The sequence below is a fragment of the Capra hircus genome, chromosome 5, assembly GCF_001704415.2.
Source record: "Capra hircus breed San Clemente chromosome 5, ASM170441v1, whole genome shotgun sequence".
NCBI lineage: Eukaryota > Metazoa > Chordata > Mammalia > Artiodactyla > Bovidae > Capra > Capra hircus.
Genome location: NC_030812.1, coordinates 118,586,810 through 118,608,515, shown reverse-complemented (window position 1 = coordinate 118,608,515; position 21,706 = coordinate 118,586,810). Strand labels below are relative to the sequence as shown.

Sequence of the window (21,706 nt, the reverse complement as noted above, 5' to 3'; positions counted from 1 at the left end):
AACAGGGGGCCCGGGCGTAAACCCCAGAACCCTCTGCGCACCAAGGCTGCACCCTGTGCCCCCAGCTCACCGCCCCGGGCCTCCGGTGCCCTGGCACCCTGCCGCAGGTGCCCCACTTGCCTCCGGCCTGGGCAGGCCACCATGACGGGCCTGCGGCCCCAGGGCGTCCTCCCCCCCCGTGCTGGCTGGGGCTGGTCCCCCCGCGGCCCATGGTGGGCCGTCACCACCCGCAGCCCCCGGCCAGCCCAGCCGTGTTCCCATGCGGCAGCCGCCTAGGACAAGTTCCAAGAGACAGTGAGCGCGTCCAGGCCGGAGGGGCTGCGCGGGGACCCCGGGCCAGGGAGCCCAGCCCTGAGCGGAACCCCCCACCCCGCCAGAACAGGCTGGCGGCCCACCACCCTCTTTGGAGCCGCCTCAGTGGCCCGTGTGGACGCCGCTGCCTGCGCCCAGTCTTGGCCACCCAGCCCAGAAAAGCCAACCTGCGTGATGCAGTCTCTTTTTAATTTAATTTAACTTTAATTTTTTAAAATAAATGCTGCTTATTGTAAAGCTTGGCACTTGCCGAACTAGCCCAGACAGCCCCGCCTGCATGGTTCTCCTGCCTGACCCCGACCGGGTGGGCCACGCGGGGTGCCAGCCCCACACACAGCAATAAGGCCTTGGCCGTGGCTCTGCCTGTGCGCGAGCCCGGCGGCCTGCGACCCCAGCAGGCCCGAGGCAGGCCCAGACCCCACAGACTCCCTGCCTGTTTTTTTTACCAGCTTTTTTCTTAGCAAGCATGCAGGAAGAGCCACGCTGTTTGCACTTTATCTAGCGCAGCGAGAGGCGTCTCCAAGGCCTCTGGGGCCAGGATGCGGGGCTGCGAGCAGGGCTGGCCAGACGGGGTCCCTAGCTTGCCCAGAAGCTGGGAGCTGCGGCCGTGCCAGCGCCTGCCAAAATGTCTGCCTTAAATCCCAAGCCCTGCAGCCTGGCAGGGCTGTCTGGGCTCCCGCAGTGCGCGCTGGCGGTGTGGGCCGTGGGCGGGCGGGGGCCGCCCCAGCAGTGCTGGGGGGCGCCAAGGCTGTTCCGGGGCAGGACGGGATGGTCTGCAGGGTCAGCTCACATGACCTGCACCGATCTGACAGCACTCAGACCCTCGCTTCAATAAAGGTGGTCTCTCACCTACAGACCTTGTGTTCTCGTGTGGTGCTTTCAGCGGCAGGCCTCCACTGCCCAGGCCCGTCTGAGTCAGCGCATAAGAGCAGCTCCGCCTGGAGCTGAGCGCTGCGGCAGGGCCTCAGCCCGACGGCTGTCTCCGGGCCGGCAGAGGGCCCCCCCCACAGTGGGACGCGTCGGAGCTGCCCCACCCATTGCTGTGCTCTCCACCGGGACCTCTCGCGGGACCCCTGGCCTCGGCAGCTGGCCACACCCCAACTCCCACCTGCTGCCCGCCCTGCCACTGGTTGGCACCCATTTGCAAGTGAGACCCAGCTCCAGGTGACCCCCATTTACAGCCAGAATAGGGCAGTGCGGATGGTCAGGGCAGATGGCAGGCGACCTCACAGGCCGCTAAGAGACGGCATTTGGATAGAGTTTTCCCAGCACAGATGCCGTCAAGGCGCCACCCACTGCCCCCGCCACCCTGCATCCTGCCGCGCACCCTGCCCTCTCGCAACACCACCCTCTGGCGTCCCCCTTGGCCCGGCCGTACTCTCATCTGGCCAGGGCCAGGGAGCTGCACCGTTCCTTGCCACACCCAGCCCTCTGGATGCAGGGCAGCTTCCTGGCGCGCGTCGCTGGCTCTGTACCAGCCCCAGGGTTGCCTGAGGCCTCCTGGTGCGGGAAAGCAGACCCCAAAACCAATGGCCCTGACAATGCCCCCCATGATGCGGCCGGGCTCAGGCGTGGGGGTTGGGGAAAGCAGGCGGAACAGACGCAGCGCACGCGGTGTCGTTAGCCCTCTTTATAGCACTTCTCGCTTCTAGGAGAGGCGCCCGCCTGGGCGGCGGCCAGGGCCAGCGCACAGATGGGCGGGGGGTACTATTTACAGGGCCACCGCGAGGCTTGTTACCGTGCCTGCCTCCCGGCGGGCCACTTCAGCCAGCGCCTCCAGGGCAGGCTGGAGAAACTGCCGGGCGGGGCGGGGCGGGGGGCGCTACACGCAGGGGAGGGCCTCAATACTTGTCAAGGTGGGGCTGTAACCTACTGGCCGGGGGCCCTGGCCCCACCCCTAAGTGGTCCCGGGGTAACTGGACACCAGGGCTGCGGGGGCAGTGGCCACGCTCCAGGCCGTCCGACAGGGCAGCTACTGGATCTCGCGTCCACCTCGTGCGACGCCAGGATCCCCATTGCTGAGCCCGCTGACGGCACGTCCTGGCCACAGAAGTTGTCAAACACGACGGCGGTCGTCCTTCACCTGCAGACAAAGGACGCTGACTCTCGGGCCCCTCCCCGCGGCAGCTGGGCCCCCCACCCCACTCCCTCCACCGCCAGCTTCACGTTCCAAAGAAAGCCTGGCCGTCCACGGGTCTTTGGGTGGCGCCCGATAGGCCGGCGTGCCTTGGCGCCACAAGACTCCACTCCGGCCAGCGTCCGATGACACCCTGCACTCCGCTGTCACGCCCGGGGTCGTAGTAGCGCAGCTGCGGGTGGGGGGGCAGGAGTCAGGGCGGGGGCCCTCGACACCCACCCCAGCGGGGCCGCCAGCACTCACCTCGGCTGCTTCGTCTTGTCCAACACAAACAGCGGGCCTTCCAGGGCTTCATGAAGGCCACCTTCCTTGTACAGGGTGCCCTCGCTAAGGACCTGTGTTGGCAGCAGGACGGCCAGACCACCTCAGGGCCCGGCCCCCGGTGCCCTCTGCCACCCCTGCCAGGGCGCCAGCAGCAAAACCAGGCGTCGCCCCCGAAGCCAACCTGAGCCAGCAGCCCTGCGTCCCCAGACCAGGCGCTCACGGAGCGGCCTTGCCAGGGCCCTCAGGGGCAACAACATCCGCCACGCCACAGCAGGTCCCAACAACTGCGGCAGCGTCTCTGATGACTGTGGCCAGCGGCCCCTGGGCCCCAGAAAGCGGGGTGAGCCTGCGGCCCATTTGCCAACCCAGCCGTCCCTTCTCTCTCTGGCTGACGGTCACGCCTCCGCTCCCAAAGCGAGCCACCTCCCTACTCTCTGGTCAGCTCACGTCGGAGGCCACCGGCAGGGCCTCTCCCACCAATAAGTCCTTTAAAAAATCCCTGCCGAGCCCCCGAAGGCGCCCCCGAAGGCGGCCCCCGCCGCGCCTGCTTCAGGGGCGCCCGCAGACCTGTTCTCACTCTCCGCCGTCTGGAACTGCTGTTAGAGGGTGCCTGGTGGCTGTCCGGCGCGGCTGCCCTGCGCGAGCTGGACACGAAGAGCCGCTGCCTCTGGTCACTGTCCAAGGCTGAGGCTCAGCGTGCGGAGCCCACAGCGCGCCCTCCTGCAGGCTACACACCCAGCGAGCCCGGCTGGTGCTGGGTCACGCTGGACACCAGCCAGCGGAGCCCGCGGGGTGCCCTGCAGCGCAGGAAGGGCGGCCCCAGGTCAGGGGGGCCTCCCCGCCTCCTGGCCGCAGGCGCCTGCCCACCCGCCCCCCACACCCACCCCGCCTCACACGTCCGCTCGGCCGGCCCCTCGAGGCGCTGGGCGCCTCACCCCCCCCTGCCCCTCCCCCCCCCCGCCCCCCCCAGCCGCCCCCTCTCTCTTCTTTCTCCCCCCCCCGGCCCACCCCCACCCCCCCCGCCGCCGATCCCAGGCCGTCCTTCCAGCGCTCGGGCGGTGCCGGCCCCAAGCTCAGTCTCCAGTCGCCTGCCATCTCACTGGCGCGGGGCGGAACCAGTGAAGCTAAAAGGTTCTGCAGAACGGCACGTGAAGACAAGAGGATGAAGCGGCTGGCAGAAAAGGGAAGACGGAGAAAGATCCAACGAGCGTGTGGACTCATCACCGAGCATTAGGTGCAATGGGTGCGGGCTGGGACAGAGCCTGCACGTGGAGAAACCCCGCCCACGTGAGAGGACGGCTCAAGAGCGAGGACTCCAAACGTGGTCAGCAGGGCAAAAAAGCTATCTTCAAAAGAGCAACAGGGGGCGCTGCCTGGCACACAGGCAGGAGGAGCTGAGCGGTTACGGGAACCGTGCTGCAGCCCTGAGCCCAAAAGAGGGCACAACGCGGATCCTGAGTGGGCAGGCAGAGGCGGGGGGGGGGGCGGGCAGGAGCTCGACCCCTCCCCACAGACACCCCCTACCCCCGAGCCCATGTCTAGCAAGAGCCAAGCGCCACCGTGTTGCAGCAAGATCCTGCGAGCGCCTGGCAGAGCAGCAAGCTACTCAAAAGCTGTAGCTACATCTGGGACGCTGGAGGCCACAACAGCGCGGGGGAGATGCAGAATCCACTGCGGACACCCTTTGCTGACGCCACAGACCTTCTGCCTGAAACCTAGAAAAAGGAACCATGTCCATGGCCTGCAGGAAAGCGCCTTCTCTACCGAGCAGCAACCCCATGTCCAGGAGCGGTGGCTGCCCGCAGGCCGGCAGAGCGAGCTACTCCACGTGCCAAGGGAGTCAGGAGGGGCGGCCATGAGGAGATAACCCTCGTCCAAGCGTAAGAGAAACCCAGTAAGATGCCGTAGCGTGTTGCAAGAGGGCCATCAGATGGCCAGACTGAAACCACATATCGCAGAACACCAAGCAATCTCATCCACACTAGCGACCACAGCTTGTCTAATGTCAGTTGAACTAAGCCATTGCCGTTGGGGGCCACCCAAAAATGGGCGGGCGCATGGTGGCAAGGGCTGACAGAATGTGGTCCACGCCGCAGACAGCGAATGGCAGACCACGTTCAGTATTCTTGCCTGAGAACCCCATGAGGAGGAGCTTGGGGGCGGGTCCCGGGGGAGGGGAGCTCGGGGGGCGGGTCCCGGGGAGAGGAGGAGCTTGGGGGGGGGCGGGGTCGCCGGGGGGGAGGGGAGCTCGGGGGGGGGGGCGGGTCCCGGGGGGGGGGGGAGCTGGGGGGGGGGGGGGGGCGGGCGGCCAGCGATGGCCATGCGTGCCTTACCCCGACCCCCTTGCAGACCTGATGATTGAGATGGAGGACCAGACCAACGACGTGCACGAGGCAGGCATCCCCGTGTTGGACTACAAGACCTACACCGACCGCGTCTTCTTCCTGCCCTCCAAGGACGGCGACAAGGACGTGATGATCACGGGCAAGCTGGACATCCCCGAGTCTCGGCGGCCAGTGGTGGAGCAGGCGCTCTACCAGTTCTCCAATCTGCTCAACAGCAAGTGCTTCCTCATCAACGTGAGCGGGGCCCTTGGGTGGGGGCGGGACCTCTGGGTGGGGGCGGGGCCTCTGGAGGGGCGGGGCTCTGACCGGCCTGCCCTTCAGTTCATCCACACCCTGGAGAACCAGCGGGAGTTCTCAGCCCGCGCCAAGGTCTACTTTGCGTCGCTACTGACCGTGGCGCTGCACGGGAAGCTGGAGTACTACACAGATATCATGCGCACGCTCTTCCTAGAGCTCATGGAACAGTACGTGGTGGCCAAGAACCCCAAGCTGATGCTGCGCAGGTGTGTGGGGCAGGGCGGGGGCCCGCCTCGGGGGCCTGGGGTAGGGGTGCAGCGGGGCGCACAGGCTTGTCCAGGCACCTGGTTGGCCAGCAGGTGTAGCCAGGGCTAGTGAGTAGGGCGGAAGGAGGCGTTGCTCCTGTGTGGTCGGCGCTGTCCCATGGGGTGGAAGATGAAATGCCCTCCCTGAGGGCCCTGGGAGATTGGTCACTGCAGGAGACGGAGACCCGGGACGTGGACGGAGTCTGGGCTGCTGCACCTGGCCCGGGTACCTGGAAGAGCCAGCTGGTCCTCAGGACACTAGCGGGTCCCTTGTACAAAGCCTTTCTGCACCTTCAGGTCTGAGACAGTGGTGGAGAGAATGCTGTCTAATTGGATGTCTATCTGCCTGTACCAGTATCTCAAGGTGGGTCCCACCCAGCTCTGCCCCGGGTGGGGGAAGGTCGAGGTCCCAGGGGCTGCTGGAACCCTCCAGTGTCCACCTTCCTGGGGCCCAGCTCCATCTGGATGGGTCTGCTTCCCACCCTGGTGCGGTCAGTCCCACCCCTGGTTCAGCCACCTTACTTTGCTCCAGGATAGTGCAGGGGAGCCGCTGTACAAGCTCTTCAAGGCTATCAAGCATCAGGTGGAGAAGGGGCCGGTGGACGCTGTGCAGAAAAAAGCCAAGTACACCCTAAACGACACGGGGCTGCTGGGGGACGACGTGGAGTACACACCCCTGGTGAGCCCCCAGGGCTGGGTTCTGGGCCAGCCTCAAGACCGGAAACTGGATGCCACTTGCTTCCTTCATGGACTTACATTAGCACCCGTACCTTGTGTTGGGCCCACCCCTGCCCAGGGAGGGGTCTGGGTCCTGGATCCCTGGAGAGGGGCTCTAGGGGCCACAGCCCCAGGCCGGCTGCTTCCTGGGTTCCCAGGCTGCTGCAGGCATGTGTGGGGCCCGGCGCACCAAGTGTGTGGTGGTAACTGTGTGTACGGGGAAGCGGTGCTCGGCGTGTGCTCGGCGTGTGCTCGGCGTGTGCTCCTGTGATTACCTGTGTGTTGTGATAGCTGCACGTGAGCAGCTCCCTGCTGTCTGTCCTGCTGAGCCACAGTGCAGGTGAAGATGAGGCCCCGGGTACTGTCGGGGCTCAGGTTGCTCTGCCCCTTGACCTCCGCCAGAGAGGTTGCCATCAGGAGGAGGCCCAAACCTGCTTCCAGTCTGGGGCGAGCGAGGGCGAGGGCCCTTCCCCAGCTGTCCCTCTGTTCTGTGCAGACGGTGAGCGTGATCGTCCAGGATGAAGGGGTCGATGCAGTTCCGGTCAAGGTCCTCAACTGTGACACCATCTCCCAGGTCAAGGAGAAGATCGTCGACCAGGTGTACCGCACACAGCCTTGCTCCCGCTGGCCCAAGGCTGACAGCGTGGTCCTCGGTGAGCTCCGTCCCTGGAGCCTTGGCTCTGTGCCTAGAGAAGCCGGGTCGGCCGGGCCGTGGGGGTGGCAAGAGGGAGGCCGGGCCGGGTGGGCTGGGCTGGGGTTCCTGGAGCTGGTCTGTGTCCTCCCACAGAGTGGCGTCCTGGATCCACAGCCCAGATCCTGTCAGACCTGGACCTGACCTCTCAGCGGGAGGGCCGGTGGCGGCGTGTCAACACGCTGATGCACTACAACGTGAGTGTGGCGGCGGGGAGGGCCCGTGGAGGGTGGGGTGTAGAGCTGGCCCTCACGTCTCTGTTCCCCAGGTCCGGGACGGAGCCACTCTCATCCTGTCCAAGGTGGGGGTCTCCCAGCAGCCCGAGGACAGCCAGCAGGACCTGCCTGGGGAGCGTGAGTCCCTTCCCCTTGTCCGGCCCCTCCTGGCCCCTGAGGACCTGAGCCGGGGGCTGGGACCCCGGCCCTGGGCCCTGGCCCTCGTCCCTCAGCAGCCGCTCCCACAGGCCACGCCCTCCTGGAGGAGGAGAACCGGGTGTGGCACCTGGTGCGGCCCACGGACGAGGTGGAGGAAGGCAAGTGCAAGCGCGGCAGCGTGAAGGAGAAGGAGCGTACCAAGGCCATCACTGAGATCTACCTGACCCGCCTGCTCTCCGTCAAGGTAGGCCTCGCAGGCGTGTGGGCGGCAGGCCCGGCCCGCCCTCCCCGCGCCCCCCGGGCGAGCTGACCCCACCCCGCCCCACAGGGCACGCTGCAGCAGTTCGTGGACAACTTCTTCCAAAGCGTGCTGGCGCCTGGGGGCGCGGTGCCGCCGGCCGTCAAGTACTTCTTCGACTTCCTGGACGAGCAGGCAGAGAAGCACGACATCAGGGACGAGGACACCGTCCACATCTGGAAGACCAACAGGTGGGGGTCTGCCCGCCCCGCCTGCCTGCCTGCTCCCGGAGGCGCCTCCTCACACCCCGTTGTTCTGCCTCAGTTTGCCGCTCCGCTTCTGGGTAAACATCCTCAAGAACCCCCACTTCATCTTCGACGTGCACGTCCACGAGGTGGTGGACGCCTCCCTGTCGGTCATCGCGCAGACCTTCATGGACGCCTGCACACGCACAGAACACAAGCTGAGCCGCGTGCGTGCAGCTGCGGGCCGCCCGGCGGGGTGGGGCCCCGGGCCTGGGGGGCGTCAGGGAAGCAGGCGGCGGCGGGATGAGGGGGTCAGTTCAGGCGTGGGTTTGCACGTGAGGCTGGAGGTCAGGAGGCAGGCAGGTGCCCGTCCCTGGCGTGATGGGAGGCCCTGTGGGGAGCGGCCCTCTGGCAGTCAGGGACCCTGTCGTCCTTCCCCTTCCACGTGTAAGAGTGAGTTTTACTGTAAATTACAAAACAAAAACACTGTCAGGTCTGTGGCCAGGCGGGGCAGCTACCCTGTGGGAGCCCTTCCCCCGCACACCCTTCTTCCTCCGGGTGTCTTGGCCTGGGTGTCACTGGGCTCCAATCCCCACAGGACTCTCCCAGCAACAAGCTCCTCTACGCCAAGGAGATCTCCACCTACAAGAAGATGGTGGAGGAGTGAGTCCCGCACCCGCCTGCCAGGCCAGACCCCGCCTGCCCACCCTCAGCGCCCACCCAGCGGGGCCCCTGGGTGGTGCCTGTGATCAGGAGGAGGGCCCAACCTCTGGGGACCACTGCCCCCACCTCCAGTCCCCCCACCTGGCGTAACTCTCTCTCCCCCACAGCTACTACAAGGGGATCCGGCAGATGGTGCAGGTCAGCGACCAGGACATGAACACACACCTGGCAGAGATTTCCCGGGTAAGGGGGCACAGGGAACCCCGGGGGGGACCCCACACCCCAGGATTAGCCCCCTGCCCCACCCTGAGGGCCCCGCGGGGGGCGGGCAGGAGTCAGCCCTGGAGGCAGGTGATGTGCCCACAGGACCCAGAGAGGCGCCGGGAGACGTGGCGCGCTGGGGCAGCTCTGAGCCAGCCCTGCCTGCCCGGGGCCCGCGTGGATGGGAAGCTGTCTGTGCCTGGCACGCTCTGTGTCTGAGTGTTGTGATGGGATTGGAGGGGGGCCCTTCGTATCTGCCCAACCCCTGGGGCACGGCTTCTGGCCCCTGTGGGTCATGCAGCCCCTGCCCCGGCCCCTCAGGCACACACGGACTCCCTGAACACCCTCGTGGCCTTGCACCAGCTCTACCAGTACACGCAGAAGTACTATGACGAGGTAGGGGGCCTGGCCTCCCCGGGGATGGCAGCGCTCATCAGGCGCCCCCTCCCCTGGGCTGTGATCTGACATCACCTGCACCCCTCTCCCCCAACCAAGATTATCAACGCCCTGGAGGAGGACCCCGCTGCCCAGAAGATGCAGCTGGCCTTCCGGCTCCAGCAGATCGCAGCTGCGCTTGAGAACAAGGTCACGGACCTCTGATCTCCAACCTCCAGCATCACGGTCTGGGACACAGGTGTGTGACGCACGGTGCCAGGCACTGGGCAGCCCTGGGGGATGGGGCTGAGTGGGCAGGGCTCACCCCTTCTCTCTCCGGCAGAGGAGCAGCCCCGGGCTTCCGAGTGTGTGTGGCGGGGGACTGCCCCCCCTCAGCGTTTGTAGCCACGTTAGCATCTTTCCCTGAGCAATAGAGCCGGGCGCCGCCAACACCAGCTCCCTCTCGAAGAACCAGCATCCAGTGTCTCCTGAGTGATTCGAAAAACGTGCCTTACGCCCCGGTGCCACGCTGGGCTGCTGGGGGCAGTCAGGCCTCAGTCCCCTCCCCGAGCACCAGCAGCCGCCTCAGACACCTGGCTTTGGCCTCCAGCGGCGGGGCTTGAGTGCCTGCGGCCTCCGGGACCCAGTGCCCAGACTGTGTGCCTCCGCCCCGCCCGGACGGAGGCAGAGAAGCGGTACGATGCCTCGCTGACCTCGCAGGCCTGCCCTGCGGGGTGCCGGCACTCCGGGGACTCCGTGCTGCAGGCCCCACCTCAAAGGTCAAGCTGGACGTCAGACGTCGAGGCCCAGGCGGCCAGAAGGGCCCCAGCAGACGGGGGTCCTGATCTCGGCCTGTCAGACAGGCTGGCCCGGAGGCCCTGCCCAGGTCTGGGGGGCCAGGAGCAGGTCTGCCAGGACCACCCCAACCCTTTTTGTAAATCTTGTGAATTGTAAATCGAATACAGTTGTTTTTTTCATCCTGCTGGTTGGCTGGGTTCTTCTTGGAGCTGCTGGTCTGCCGTCCCTGCACAGCTGCCGTGTCCCCGGATCTGCCTGTGGCCTCACTTCCCGTGCATTCTCTGTGGCCCCAGAAGCCCGCCTCTTGCTGTGCCTGTGGGGCCTCGGTCCCTATCTTCCCTGCAGCCCCAGTGGGACAGGATGCTGGTCAGACCGGCCAGGAGCTCTGGGCTGTGGAGAGGAGCTGGTCCCAGAGACCCTGAAAGCAAGACAGCCGCCCAGTGGGGGAGGGGCTGCCTGGGCGCCCTCTGGTGGTAGGGGCGGGCATGGTGTGAGCTCGGGGGAGCTGTTTCCTCCTTGCTGAGGTGGGGTGCCCCACAGCGTGGTCCAGCCAGCACACGTTTGCTCAGCCCCGACTGCATACACTCAGGTGGGCACGGTGGTTCCTGGAGAGGCTCTGTGTCCCTGCTGCTCAAGGCTGTGGGTCCTTTAGGGTTGGCACCTCCCGGGTGCCCTAGACCAGCCCAGGATGACTCAGCACATATGCAGAGCTCAAGGGCCCGTGTACCCAAGAGCATGAGGCTCCTTTGTTAGTGCAGGGAGGGGGGCTGCCCCAGAGGCCTCCCTGGGGGCGGGGGCTCACTCCCAATCGCACGTTGCACACAGCACAGGAACCAGGAGGTGTACCAGCCTGTGACCATCAAGCAGACGTGCCGTGAGCACAGGCGTGCATGTGCACGCACGCAGCATCAGTGTGTCAGGGCCCTCACGTGTTCATTCAGCACGTCCTGGGCACTAGCTACACAGCAGTAAAGGGGGCAGAAAGGGTCTTCCCTGAGGGGGCCCATGTGGTCCAAGAATACCGGCCCCAGCAGGAAAGGGATTTAGTGGCTTCATAAAAACAAGTGAAGGGCCCAGCTTCAGATCCGGTTCCATCCAGGTGCTCACTTGTCTTTGGGTTCCATCCATCTGACCTGCTTTCTGGTATGTGCGGCTTTATTCCCAGGATCTGGAGGCTACTGGGAGGCCCCCTGGCCTGTGTCTCCACCTGGTGTACACCACTGCGGCTGAGAGGTCTCAGCAGGTTAGGTTTTCAATCATGAGGCACTTCTGGACAGGCCGCCGATTTCAAGCCGCATGAAACAAGAGTGGGTATCTCCCACGTGGAAGGCACACAACTGGCACTCCTACCCCGAGGAGCACCGACACGGCTCTGTCCTAGGTCAGGAAGGCAGAACAAGACACTGCTAGACTGGAGCAGGGGGCACAGTTTGGAAGTGCTAGCCTGAGGGTGGGGGAGGCTAGAGGGAGCAGGGGCCTGGAGGCCTGGCTCCCAGACGGGACTGCTGCAGACACTTCTGCCTCCTGCCCACTGGTAGTGGGGCGTGAAACAGGGAGAGGGGGTGAGACTGCCTTCTGCTGCAGGTCCGACAGGCGGGGTGCTCTCCCCCGTGGAGGACAGGCGCGTGAATGGATCCAGAGGCCATCCTCTGGGGCCAGTGGAGAAACTGGGCGTGGATGCTGGGTGCGTGGGGCGCGGGGGCGGGGGGACTGGCCGGCCTGGAGGGGTCAGGAGACCTGCAAACCAAGGAGTTCCATCCCTCTGCGCTTCCCGTTTTCCTCCCAATGCAGTGGGAACTAGGAGAGGCAAAGACCGACGGGTGACCAGCAACCGCGAAGACTTTTCCTTCCAAGCTGCCGAGAACAGCCAGCCCAGGACCACACCCTGCTTGATTGTTAGGGGCGTGACACATCCTCTAAGTCAAGGGGCCCCCGTGACAGGGCCAGATAGCATTTTAGGAGGTTCCTCTGACCTCCCTAAAGGTTTCTTCCCTTCAGGGGGACGTGCAGCCAGTCAGAAGACCGGCGTGGGGCTGAGGAGGGGGTGGTCTGGACGTGTGGAGAGGAGACGGTAGGCTCGGCATGCGGGATCTTGGTATGCCCCGCCCAACCCCCACCCCGTGAATCACAATAGGGAGTGGAAAGGGGCCAGGGGTGCGGTCGGGTCGGCGGCCCAGGGCTCACGCGGGCTCGTCTCTGCCAGCCCCACCGCGCCCTCCTCACGCGGGCAGCGCCTGCCGCTCCTGTCTGCCCTTGCTCCATGCCAGCCCTGCTCCAGGCTCCGGCCAGGACGACCCTGAAAACACAGCAGAGTGAGGGACAAAAACTGCGGGTCCTGTCGGAGGACAGAATCCCCACTCGCGCTTGGGATTCCGGGGGAAAGAGGGCGACGGGAGAAGGCCGGGCGGGGCTCCCTTAGTCGACAGACCTCTTGGCCCCCTTGGAGGAGGGAGGACCCCGCGCCTGCTCCACCCCGCCCGGCCGGGGCCGCCGGTCGCCATGGGAACGCGGCCCGCCCCACGCGGCCTCGGCGCAGACAAAGGCCGCCTCTCCCTGCGGCGCGCGGCCGGTTCCCACGGCCCGCCGCTCCCCTCCCTCCTTGCTTTAGCTGAAGCTCCATTAACTCCGCACAAAACCTCAGTCACTTCGCCCGGCCGGAAAGGTGTCCCCATCGCGGGGCCCCGAGGAAGCGGGGTTAGGGCCAGAGGCTGGGGGCGGGGACACCAGCGTCTTCACCGCATCCCGGGCTCCCGGCGCCCAGAGAGGAACTGGGGCCCGCGCGCTGGGAGTGGGACCGGCGCCCTTCTTACGCTTGGGCTCCCTGCAGGACCTGGATTCGCCAGGCACAACTGTCCGTTTGCCTGGGACTGTGTTGACATGTTTTAATTTGATTATCAATATTTGAATATCAGGAGGTTTCACATAAAAACTCAGATTTTTGCTTGTTTCATAAAAGGGGAAGGTTGGGCACCCAGCCTGAGGTCGCACTCTCTTGGGAGGGGCAGCCGAGCGCCGCACCCCCCCCCTTCCCCAGGGTGCGGGTCAGGGGGCTGACTCCCCAGAGGTGCTCCATCCCAACCCTGGTCACTTCAAACAGAAGCCTCCGCTCCCGCCCAGAGCTCCAGGCAGACGCTGAAATAGGCCCAGCCCCTTCAGTGGCAGCAGCCGGTGCGAACTGCACCTTCCAGGGGCAGAGAGGAAATGCCCTGCGCGGGGTGGAGTTCGCAGTTCGAGACCCCGCAGTACCTGGGAAAGTCAGAGTGGGCTTCCTGAAGAGGTCACAGCTGAGGGGGCTACTTCAGCAGGAGGACGGGTACCAGGCCCCAAAGAGGGCCCAGCTGAGGAGAGATTCCTGAGTCCAGCCCTCCCATTCCCCCCCCCCGCCCCCCGGCGCCGCCGCTGTCCCTGGTCCTGAGGGCGGGTCTCCGGGCCGGCCCGGCAGTTGCGCTTCCCCCAGGGTGCGGCTGAGCCCGGCCCAGGAGCCGCAGCTGCAGAAGGCCTCACCAGGTCGGGGAAGCTTTACTAGGAAGCGAACCACACGGCCAAGGCCGGATGGCCAAACGGGAAGGGAAGCGAGGCCGACCCAAAGTCCAAGGCGCCGCCATCGGCCCACGCGGAAGGGACCCTATCCAACCAAATGCCTAGCTTTTATTGGGGCTATGTAAATATTCATTTACATATTTATCTGAAAAATATGTATATGAATATAAATATATATATGTCCGATGGTTCGCCCTGGCTTCTCTGATTTAGAGGATTCTGCCTTCATTCCAGGAGGAGCTCGCTGGGGGAGGGGAGGGGTGCAAGGCCCGGATGAGGAGCCGGGAGAGGAGGGGTGCCCGCCCCGAGCAGGCTGGAGCGGGGAGACGCAGGACTCAGAGCAGGCGGGCGGAGTGCGGGCAAAGGCAGGTGGGCAGGGGTGGCGCCCTGGGTGCGGGCACGGGAGGGTGCGGGGAGCCGAGCCCGGGAGGTGGCAGCGGCCCAGCCCGGGCGGTGCCGCGCCGAGGACAGACGCGGCGCGCTTGGGGGAGGCGCGCGGTCCCCGGGAGGAGGCCGCGGGAGGAGCCAGGAGCCGTTCCACGGCCGCCGCCCTCCCCTCCCCGGGAAGGCCGCTTTCCGCCCAGCCGCCGCCCAGGGCCGGCTGCGCGCGTCGGTCTGCGGGAACCCCCTCCCTGGCCCCGCCCCGCCCCGCCTCCCGCAGCCGGCTGGGGCTCCGCGGGGCGCCGGGAGCGGGGCGGGGCGCGCGCCGAGCTGCGGCCGCTCCGGACATGTCGGGCCCGCGCGCCGGCTTCTACCGTCTGGAGCTGAACAAGACGCTGTGGGAGGTGCCGCAGCGGCTGCAGGGGCTGCGCCCGGTGGGCTCGGGCGCCTACGGCTCAGTCTGGTAGGGGCCGGCTGGGGCGAGGGGGGGTCTCCACGCGCGCCCCTCCCCCCCGTGCGGGGTTCCGACGCGGGGAGGGGCTCGCCCTGCCTCCACCCCCGGGCCTTACGCGGATCCGAGGAATGAATGTGGGGTGGGGGCGCGAGGGAAACTTTCCCGGCGCCTCTCCCTGGCCGGGGAAGGGGCATCCCTCTGCTCCTCCAGCCCGGGGAGTCCTCCTCCGGGTCTGAATCTGCGGCGTCACAGCTGGCGAAAGGGCCGGTCTCCGTGGCCCTGGATGTCTGAGCAGGCATCTGGGGTTCCCCGGTCAAGGGTCAGGTAACCCTGGGCTCCGATAGATACCCCCGCCCCAGGGTGGGTAGTTTTGCTTGAAAAAGAAGAGCCCTGCTTGGGGGTGGGGCGCCAAGATCCCTGCCTAAGAAAGACCTCCAGCTCCTCCGTGAGCCCTGTCCCCTCCCCCGTTTTCCAAGGGGTCTCAGACTCCGAATGGGGTTCAGGCCTGATCAGAGAAGGCTACCATCCCCCACAGTCTTTAGGGGGTCTACACCCCTCCCCATTTTTGCCCCAACCAAGAGAGACCCTGGGGCCTAGACAGGAGGGAAGGTGGGCCTGGGGAGGCCTCTGGACCTGGTGGGGCCGGTCGGGGCTTGCAGACTGTACTTGGAGCTTCAGTGTTGACAGTGAGGACAGTTGTGGGTGTGGATGTTGAAGGGTGCCCCCCCAATCCAGAACCGGTGAGGTGCCAGGTGTCTGTAGGGGCATCGGTATAGGCAGGCAGGCCCCCAGGGGAGAGTTGTTCCTCTAGGACGCGGCAGAAGGTTCCAAGTGGGACTCTTCAGATCACTCCCAGGGCCCAGCGCTGGAGCCTGGAGAAGGGGTTTGGGGTCTCCTGGGCTTCAGGCCTCATGCTGTCACTGGCCAGTCATCGGGAACCCCAGGCCACTCCAGCCGCCCCAGCCAGCGGGCCCTGGCTTCCCCCTAAGGCCTCAGTGGCAGGAGAGGGTGTGTGTGTGTGGCCCCTGGGGGGGCTGACAGAGCCCTGCTGGAAGCGGGCCCCCAGGCAGGTGTCACTCCTGGGCTCCCTCCCTCCTCAGATGAGGCTGATGGCCTGATGTCAATCCCCACAGTCCTCTGCTGACCCTGCAGACAGAAAAGGGTCTGCTCACCTCCCCTGTGAGGGGCAACTCCCCCTGACTCCCACCCCAGAGCGGCTTTCCTCCACCATCGCCCACGAGCATCCCACCTGCTGCAGGAGGCTCGCTGCGTGGGCATGAGGGGTGGGCTGACTGCACAGGACAGCTCGCTGGAGGGAAGGCGGATCCTGAGACAGCGGTGGAGCGGGAGGGCGGAGGGCACACTGAGGAGCTGGGCACGGAGGCTGCAGGTCTGGGCCTCCGGGGAGTGGGGCTGCAGGAGGGGAAGCGCTCTGGGGGTCCAGATGCCACCCTCTGCTGGACATTCCCTACTGTCCAGCCTCTCACTGCCACAGATGGGGACGCAACACACGCCTTTGGTCAGGTTCTCCTCCACGTGTTGAACGTTCCGGGGCTTTGGGCGTGGCTTTGGGACCCCTCAGTGGCCTCCCAGCCCCCGTGGCCCACAGGGAGCTGGAGGAACATCCACTCTGGCAGCAGGCTTCTGGCTGTTTCCCTGGGGTGGCATTTCCATCCTGAGTTGGAGGCAGGAGTCAGGAGAAATTCAGGTGGGCTCGGGAGGCCGGAAGTCAGGGGGTCAGTGGAAGGGGACCTGCCCCTGGAGGAAGGAGCAAGACCCCAGGAGGGGGCCTTCCCTGGTGGTCCAGTGGCTAAGATGCCCTCCTTCCAATGTGGGGAGGCCAGAGTTCAATCCCTGGTCAGGGGACTAGACCCCACATGCCTCAACTAGGACCTAGCACAGCCAAACAAATATTTTAAAAAAAGAAGACCCCAGGGGGGAGGGGAGAGCCTGGGAGCGAGTGGGGTCTCATGGCTGTGCTGGTGGCCTTCTGGCCAGTGACCGAGGCAGGGCCTGACGCGCGGCCTTGCAGCTCGGCCTACGACACACGGCTGCGCCAGAGGGTGGCGGTGAAGAAGCTGTCGCGGCCCTTCCAGTCTCTGATCCACGCGCGGAGGACCTACCGGGAGCTGCGGCTGCTCAAACACCTGAAGCACGAGAACGTGAGCGGGGCGGGCGGGCGAGCGGGGCGGGGCGCGCCGCGCGCGGGGCCGCGCAGCTCTGACTCCCCGCCCCCCCAGGTCATCGGGCTGCTGGACGTGTTCACGCCTGCCACCTCCCTCGAGGATTTCAGCGAAGTGTGAGCGGCGTCGGCGGGGCGGCGGGGGCGCGGGGGCGCGGGGGGCGGGCGGGGCGGGGCGGGGCGGGGCGGGGGGCGGGGGGCGGGGCGGGGTGGCGGGGCGGCGGGGCGGGGGCGCGGGGCGGGGCGCGGGGGCGCGGGCGGCGGGGCGGCGGGGGCGCGGGGCGGGGGCGGCGGGGGCGCGGGGCGGGGGCGGGGGGGGCGGGGCGGGGGCGCGGGGGCCGGGGCGGCGGGGGCGCGGGGCGGGGGCGGGGGCGGGGGCGCGGGCGGGGGGCGGCGGGGGGCGCGGGGCGGGGGCGCGGTGCGGGGGCGGGGCGCGGGGCCGGGGCGGGGCGGGGCGGGGGGGGGGGGGGCGCGGCGGGCCGGGGCGGGGCGGGGGCGGGGGCGCGGGGCCGGGGCGGGCCGGGGCGGGCCGGGGCGGGCCGGGGCGGGCCGGGGCGGGCGGGGCGGGCCGGGGCGGGCCGGGGCGGGCGGGGCGGGCCGGGGCGGGGGCGGCGGCGGCGCGGGGCTCATTCCCGGCCGCACCCAGGTACCTGGTGACCACGCTGATGGGCGCCGACCTGAACAACATCGTCAAGTGCCAGGCGCTGAGTGACGAGCACGTGCAGTTCCTCGTGTACCAGCTGCTGCGCGGGCTAAAGGTGGGCGCGGAGCGGGAGCGGGAGGCGGCGCGGGGGCCAGCGCCTGACGCCCCGCCGTCTCCCCCTCGCAGTACATCCACTCGGCCGGGATCATCCACCGGGTAGGTGCGGTGCGCGGAGGCGGCGGTGGTCCTGCGCCAGGGACTCTGCCGGCCTCTGACCGCGCCCGCCCGCCCCGCAGGACCTGAAGCCCAGCAACGTGGCCGTGAACGAGGACTGCGAGCTGCGGGTGAGCGCCCGGGGCAGGGGCTGGGAGGCGGCTGCGGGGAGGTGGAGACCCTCGGGGCTGAAGCCGGGGGTCGCCGTAGATCCTGGACTTCGGACTGGCGCGCCAGGCAGATGAGGAGATGACTGGCTACGTGGCCACGCGGTGGTACAGGGCCCCCGAGATCATGCTAAACTGGATGCACTACAGCCAGACAGGTGACGGCAGCCCCGCGGGGCGCGGCCTGCGGGGGTGGGCGGGGCCGGAGGCCAGGGGCCTTGGGGACAGGCCAGGCGCTCAGGACCAGACCTTCAGAGAGGCAGGGCACCGCGGCTCCTGGGCTGACTCTTGCCCTGCCCAGGGCGCCGTCAGGAAAGGGCCTGGATGTGACCGTGGGGCCGTGGGCCCAGCCCCCAGCTCTCTGGGGCGGGACTTGGGGTGGGCAGACTGATGGCGACACCTTCTGCTTCAGTGGACATCTGGTCCGTGGGCTGCATCATGGCTGAGCTGCTCCAGGGAAAGGCTCTCTTCCCCGGAAGTGACTGTATCCTTGGTTCAGGTTGGGGAGGAAGGCTGGGCCTCCCATTGCAGGGTGGGGGGTCTAGGGACGTGGGCTCTGGCGCTTTCTGGCCAGTCTTGCCTCCTCTGCCCCACACCATGCCACTTTGGGCTCACTGTCCCCAGCGGCAGGAGAGCAGGGTCTGGGCAGTGACCCAAGGTTTGGGGTCTGGGATCCCAGGAGAGTCCATACCTGGCCATTGGACCTTTCCTGAGCTAGGCAGACATCGATCAGCTGAAGCGTATCATGGAGGTGGTGGGCACACCCAGCCCTGAGGTTCTAGCAAAGATATCCTCAGAACATGTGAGTTGTTGGTCACCAGCCCCTCTGCTGACCTGGTGGAAGGGGGGCTGTGGGACTAGATGGGGCCCCATGGGGGGAGTGTGGGTCACAGTGGAACAGACCCTAAGGCGGGCACGGCCCCCTTCAGGGAGACCTGGGGAGACACTCCTGGCATGAGGGACAGGGCGGGTGAAGCCTGGGCACCTGCAGCGTCCTGGCTACGGACCGTGGAATGGCACCACACCTGGGCCTGCCGGCCTGTGGGGCCAGGCGAGGTGCTGGAGCCCCCAGATCCTAGAGGGGAGGTCTTTGTTCCATGCATGCCCTTGGCCAGGCATGTTGGAGAGAAAGGCTGGGGGCCTCTCCCATCAAGCCCCTGCCTGGCTTAGGGCTGGGGGCGGGGAGGCCGTGCACAGCCCCTCAGACCCTTCCGTGGGCACCTAGGCCCGGACCTACATCCAGTCCCTGCCCCCCATGCCCCAGAAGGACCTCAGGAGCATCTTCCACGGAGCCAACCCCCTGGGTGAGGACTGGCTGGGGGCCTGGGTGGGGCTCCAAGCTCGGCCCTGGGGGTGGAGCTGACCTGGCACCCCCGCCTCTGCAGCTGTGGACCTCCTGGGCAGGATGCTGGTGCTGGACAGTGACCAGAGGGTCAGCGCAGCCGAGGCCCTGGCACATGCTTACTTCAGCCAGTACCACGACCCGGAGGACGAGCCAGAGGCGGAGCCCTACGACGAGAGCATGGAGGCCAAGGAGCGCACGGTGGAGGAGTGGAAGGGTGGGGCCGCGTCCCCGAGGCTGGCCCTGGCCATTCTCAGCAGGGGCTCCTGTTCCTCTGAGAGGGTCTGGGTGGGGGGACATCTACCCCCCCAACACTGGGGCGGGCGGGGGCAGCTAGAGCTAGGCCTGGCTGAGTCTACCAGAAACCTGGGGGCCGCACAGGGTGGGCCCAGGAAGGGGGGGTGCTCCCAGAGGGCGGGGGGCCTGGGCCGCTGGGGGCCTGAGCGCACACTTCCCCCCTCCCTGCACAGAGCTCACCTACCAGGAAGTCGTCAGCTTCAAGCCCCCGGAGCCCCCGCAGCCACTGGGCAGCCTGGACGTTGAGCAGTGATGGAATGCTGCTGCCAGCCTCCCGACTGGGGCTCGAGAGGGGGCCTGAGCCCACCTGCCGCCAGGCCCCTGTGGGGGGCGCCTGCCTCGACGCCACCACAGCCAGTGGCACCCAGCCCTGGCCTGGGACCCCCGTCCTCGTGCTGCACCTTCTGGGGAACCTGCGCGTGTGTGGACGCCCGCACAGGCGTGAGCTGCGGGTGTGGGAGCCCAGGCAGAGCATCCTGCACGTCCTTGTCCTCCTGCCCCCTCCCGAGGTCCCCTTTAGGGCCTCCCTGGGGGGACCTGGGTGCCGGAAGAGCACCCCCTGGGCAGTGTGTCCCAGACCTGGACCCCAGAGAGCTGGCTCTGTGGGGGCGGGGGTACATACACTGGGGCTGGAGCTTCCCTGAGACAAAGGAGGGCCTAAATGATGGCTGGAGCTGTTCGGTCTGGAAGTGAGGGGCTCCCTTCAAAAGTGCTGAGGCTCACAGGGTCTTCCGTGGGGGCGCGGGAGTGGGGCGGCTGCCTGGGCCACGTGTCTGCCCATGCTGTAGGCGGCGCTGTCCTGGAATCCACGTCAGAGCAAACTGAGGCGTGTGTGTCTGAGGGCTCCTGAGAGCCGCGGTGTGACCAGCCGCAGGCCCAAGTGGGGGTGACTGTCCCGTTGCCTCCCCTGCCTTCAGTCCTCGAGGTGGGTGGGGCGCAAGGCTTTGCTAAGAGCCTGCTGGGCAGCGTGCAAGGAGCTCAGGTGGCCACGGGCATCTCTGTGAGCAAATCTCCTCTCCCCGTGGACGTGGGAGCTGCGGAAGGTTCCCGAGGCACGGGGGTCCGGGCCCGCTGAGGGGCTGGCAGGCTTGGGAGCTCCGGCCTCCAGGAGGTGGCCGTGAGTGTGGACGTGGGTCCTGGCCCTGAGTGGATGGAAACCTCTGCCCGCCCTCTGGTTCTGTTGCCAGGACCTGGGGTGCCCTAGTCTGTGGGTCCGCCCTGTCCTCTGTCCTTCCAGAGCGGAGGGGACCCAGCGACCTCTGGGACAGGCCCCTGCTCCAGATGTGTTGGGGGTGTGGGCCCGCCGTCAAGGGGCTTCCCTGCCAGGTGGTGACCTCTCACCCTGCAGGACCAGGGAGGTCTGAGTGTCAAGTGCCTGCATGGGAGTTTTGCAATAAAGGGGGTCCTGCCCCCCACTTGGCTCGTGTCTCAGGCTCCAGTTCCTGCTGCCCCTCCTGCCTGTAGAGCAGGGCCGTGTCCCGCCGGTCCCCGAGGGCCAGCAGGCTCTGAGGTGGACAGAACAGGATGTCCACTCACAATCAATCCGCTGCCCTCAGAGGTTCACTGCGCAGCGTCAGGTCCAGACCCAGACCTGCCTCTCACTCTGGTCAGGGAGCATGCAGGGTAGGGGAACAAAAGGCCTGCCTTCCCCAGGGCCAGGGAGAAACTTTCCTTTCTTTCCAGGTCAAGGAGGGCTGCCCACTGAGTGATCAGCCCCTGCTGCTCCCTGCAGCTCAGGCTGGGAAGGCCCAGGCCCCACTGGGGACCAGGCAGAGTGTCCCTAGTCTGGGGACATCCTGTGCCTTTGCCCCGGGCTTTGGGAGGGCTGTGGGGATCATCTGGGAGCTGGGCCTGCAGAGAGGCCTGGTCAGCGTGGCTGCTTGGCCTCAAGTCTTAGAGGACCCCCGGAGACCAGGCTGGGCCGAGTCCTGGGGGCGGGGCAGGAGCAGCAGAACCCTTCTGGAGCCCTGTACCTCAATGCCCAGAGTCAGGGGGCCAGCTGGGGGCTTCCTGGAGGAGGCAGGTGGGGTACCACAGGGCATGAGGGGCACGGGCAAACGTGATTGTGGCTCCAGGGATCCCAGGCTGCGGCCGTGGACCAGCCTGCAGCTCCCGAGGGCCGGCTCGCTGCGGTGGAGCAGGTATAAAGCTGCTCGGGCCAGCGAGCTGCAGGGTTGCTGATCAATGGCGTAGGGCGCAGAAGGTGGCTGGGGCCCCGGGGCATCTTGTAACCCCGCTGTGTCTCAGGCCTGGGTCACTGGGCTGGGGGAGGGGATGGAGGGGGCTCTGACACATGAAACAATAATGCCCCCTTCTAAAGGTAAGTGGGTGCCCCTTCGCCTTGGGGGTCGGACGTACCTTCCTGCGGCGAGTGAGCCGCTCTGGCTGTTTTGAAGAGTAAACCTGGGGCCTGGGCTGGATGGGGCAGGACCTGCAGGGCGGCTTGCACATCTCTGGGCAGTCTCCCCAGCCAGGTGGGGGGCCTGCAGGACCACCCTCTGCTCCAGCGTGGTAGGTGCCCTGAG

General features: G+C 67.1%; 2 protein-coding genes across 5 annotated transcripts; both read left to right on the top strand.

The window, feature by feature from the left end:
* LOC108633277 (plexin-B2) lies at positions 5,063 to 10,145 on the top strand (the record flags this gene model as incomplete). The annotated part of the gene is given in 15 exon segments (XM_018048960.1): positions 5,063 to 5,292; positions 5,380 to 5,561; positions 5,898 to 5,964; positions 6,133 to 6,279; positions 6,814 to 6,970; positions 7,105 to 7,205; positions 7,277 to 7,361; positions 7,472 to 7,626; positions 7,711 to 7,871; positions 7,945 to 8,092; positions 8,464 to 8,528; positions 8,696 to 8,771; positions 9,111 to 9,185; positions 9,285 to 9,423; positions 9,508 to 10,145. Coding segments are annotated over 14 exon segments (1,754 nt in total), but the record flags the coding sequence as incomplete, so codon positions are not given.
* Positions 11,095 to 20,607, top strand: MAPK11 (mitogen-activated protein kinase 11). 4 transcript variants are annotated; one of them, XM_018048954.1, is made up of 13 exons: positions 11,100 to 11,343; positions 11,754 to 12,033; positions 16,370 to 16,499; positions 16,578 to 16,636; positions 17,166 to 17,277; positions 17,349 to 17,378; positions 17,459 to 17,506; positions 17,586 to 17,700; positions 17,955 to 18,026; positions 18,265 to 18,344; positions 18,768 to 18,846; positions 18,928 to 19,101; positions 19,355 to 19,682. In XM_018048954.1, the coding sequence occupies exons 1-13, from the start codon at positions 11,259 to 11,261 to the stop codon at positions 19,432 to 19,434; spliced, it is 1,344 nt and encodes a 447-aa protein (XP_017904443.1). In that variant the 5' UTR covers positions 11,100 to 11,258; the 3' UTR covers positions 19,435 to 19,682. The 4 variants fall into 4 exon arrangements, with proteins under 4 accessions (XP_017904440.1, XP_017904443.1, XP_017904444.1 ...); XM_018048951.1 differs by lacking the exon at positions 18,768 to 18,846 and having other exon boundaries at positions 11,095 to 11,343; positions 19,355 to 20,607; XM_018048955.1 differs by lacking the exons at positions 11,100 to 11,343; positions 11,754 to 12,033 and adding an exon at positions 14,170 to 14,346.